This window comes from Etheostoma spectabile, chromosome 23 (genome assembly GCF_008692095.1).
Source record: "Etheostoma spectabile isolate EspeVRDwgs_2016 chromosome 23, UIUC_Espe_1.0, whole genome shotgun sequence".
NCBI classification, from domain to species: Eukaryota; Metazoa; Chordata; class Actinopteri; order Perciformes; family Percidae; genus Etheostoma; species Etheostoma spectabile.
This window is the reverse complement of record NC_045755.1, coordinates 5384971-5387127: the sequence shown is the minus strand read 5'-3', so window position 1 is coordinate 5387127 and position 2157 is coordinate 5384971. Positions and strand designations below refer to the sequence as shown.

At 40.2% G+C, this 2157-nt stretch overlaps 2 protein-coding genes across 6 annotated transcripts in view; both read right to left on the bottom strand.

Annotated features, from left to right (window-relative positions):
* LOC116672933 (copine-8) overlaps window positions 1–2086 on the bottom strand; it is an 87465-nt gene extending 85379 nt beyond the window's left edge. The window contains exon 1 of the mRNA XM_032504916.1: window positions 1834–2086. Coding sequence (XP_032360807.1) covers window positions 1834–1931 — 98 coding nt within the window. The 5' untranslated portion in view covers window positions 1932–2086. The remainder of the gene's footprint in view (window positions 1–1833) is intronic.
* LOC116672929 (kinesin-like protein KIF21A) overlaps window positions 1–2157 on the bottom strand; it is a 65828-nt gene that overhangs the window by 2967 nt on the left and 60704 nt on the right. For all 5 annotated transcript variants that reach the window (XM_032504903.1, XM_032504905.1, XM_032504906.1 and 2 more), the window contains one exon: window positions 73–75. The gene's annotated coding sequence lies outside the window, so the exon portion shown is untranslated. The remainder of the gene's footprint in view (window positions 1–72; window positions 76–2157) is intronic.

The following is a 2157-nucleotide window of genomic DNA, read 5'->3' as shown; positions in this document are numbered from 1 at the left end:
AAAAAAAAAAAACGCGTAACAAAACATAGCAGATTTCCCTAACACTAGTAATTTGTAGTAATTTATGAGTACTCACTAAAATAGTGATAATGCAGTTTAAAACATTAGGAACATGAAAATATATTAAAGTTCTGATTGATAAAATGTGAAACTTTAAGTTATTTGAACAAAAAAAATCAAGTGCTGCCAACAGGGAGGTTATATAGCGCCCTCTGGTGGACAAACTATGCAGCACCACCCATAACATGGTTGAAGGGTGTTTCGTCCATTTTTATTTTATTTGTCAAATATTCATTTATCTGAATTTGTTATTTGTCATTATAAATTATTCTGATAAATGAATATTTACTTTAAACAAATTTAAATTAGTTTATCTGCCGTTATAAAGGCTGATACAGATAGTTTGGAAAATCTGCCAATTGTTTCAGCCCGCTGATGTATCGGTTGGGCTCTAATATCATCATCATATATACGCACACACTGGAAAATGTTTATCGGCCGATAACATCAGTCCACCGATATATCAGTCGGGGTCTAATATCATCATGATATATATGCACACACTGCACGGTCTCTAAATGAAAGTTCAATCAACACAAATACACACAATACACTGCAACCTATTTTACAATGACAGTGCAGCTTCAGGGACCCGTATGGCACTGTAACACCAGTTCATTTTCAACAGCTTTTTCTTTGTGTACATTTTTTCTCTCCATAATTAGCATTCAAATGTGTATGGAATAACCTCTTAATGGTAAAATAAATAACATGACAGCCAAAACATTTAATTGGATTCCCCTATAGGGAGCTCTTCAGAAAGTGTGGCTGAGCTGCTAAGCCCAGCCTGTAGCCTATGGATAACCAGTCAGACAGTAATAAACCACATTCTCTGCATTTCTCACCCTGCTTGTACGCAGACAGAAAAATCCTATCTAAATGACAGAGCACTGCCTCTTTCAAAGAGGGTTTAAGACCCACCATCTTTGTCCCCTGCTATCTCTGTCAATCGCATGTCCACACACCATAACTGCATAGCCAACAGAAATGATTTGAACACCTATTGCTTTCCAGAAGCCATAATGATGCCTCTCTCTTGACAGGTGACCAACCAACAGCAAGACTGTCAGCTGTCAAATTCTACAATAACAGATCACAGACAGACAGAGTGTGAATTCCTAAAGAATCCAAGATTTACAGGCAGTGGGGGGAATCCAAGCCGAACATTTACAGTGACATCAAATCATCAGTTCTCACGGTATCCTACTGTTCCCTATTTCCCATTGTACCATGATATTTTACTTGATATGGTATGTAAGTGTGACTGTGTGTCCGAAAGTGTGTCTATATAGCCATAAAACACCAGTGTTCTCATTGTATCACTGTAAACATGCCCGGGTAACGTAACGCTACACAATAGCGTGAATGCGTCTGGTACTTAAAAGTGAGTTTGAGCTGACCTTACTGGGTTAAACGTTATGATTTGACCATAGTATTCCCGTATTACGTAGCCTACACTTTTGCGACAATAGTCTTATTATACTTATGAAGTAGGTCCTGGTTGGTTTTAACAGCGTTAAAGTGATGTTAAAGTGACCAGCTGGCACCACACTTCTCTAATTAAGCTAGCTATGACATCTTCATGTTTATTTAAATAGCGGGAAAAAATGACATTTGTCTACGCCGTTCTTCACAATCGTTTATGAAAGACGCCTGACGGGAACTAAACATAAGTTGAAGTTAAAGTACAGGTGACTTCTAGCTGCGTCTGCAGCTCTGTGTTTTTCCGTAAGCAAAAGGCTCAAACCAGGTAACACAGACACATTCCCCTACCTGCAGGACACTGTGATTTCAACTTTGGTGGCAGGAATAGACGCGTTGAGCGGGTCGAAGTCGCCTATCGACGCCATGTTTAGGAAAGTGTTGTTCATCCTGTCAAAAAATGTTTTGCCTTTCCTCTTCCCCTTCTCCGTGTGGTCCAGCCCCTTTTTGTTAGCTGCGAAGGAGGACAGCGAGGAACTGAGTGTGCGCCTCCTCGGCGAGAAGTGGAGCAAAGGTGCCAGTAAGAGGGAGAGAGAGGCAGGGAGATGTGATGTCACTTCTCTCCTGTATTTCTCCTACTCTCTCTTTGTGTGTGTGTGTGTGTGTGTGTGTGTG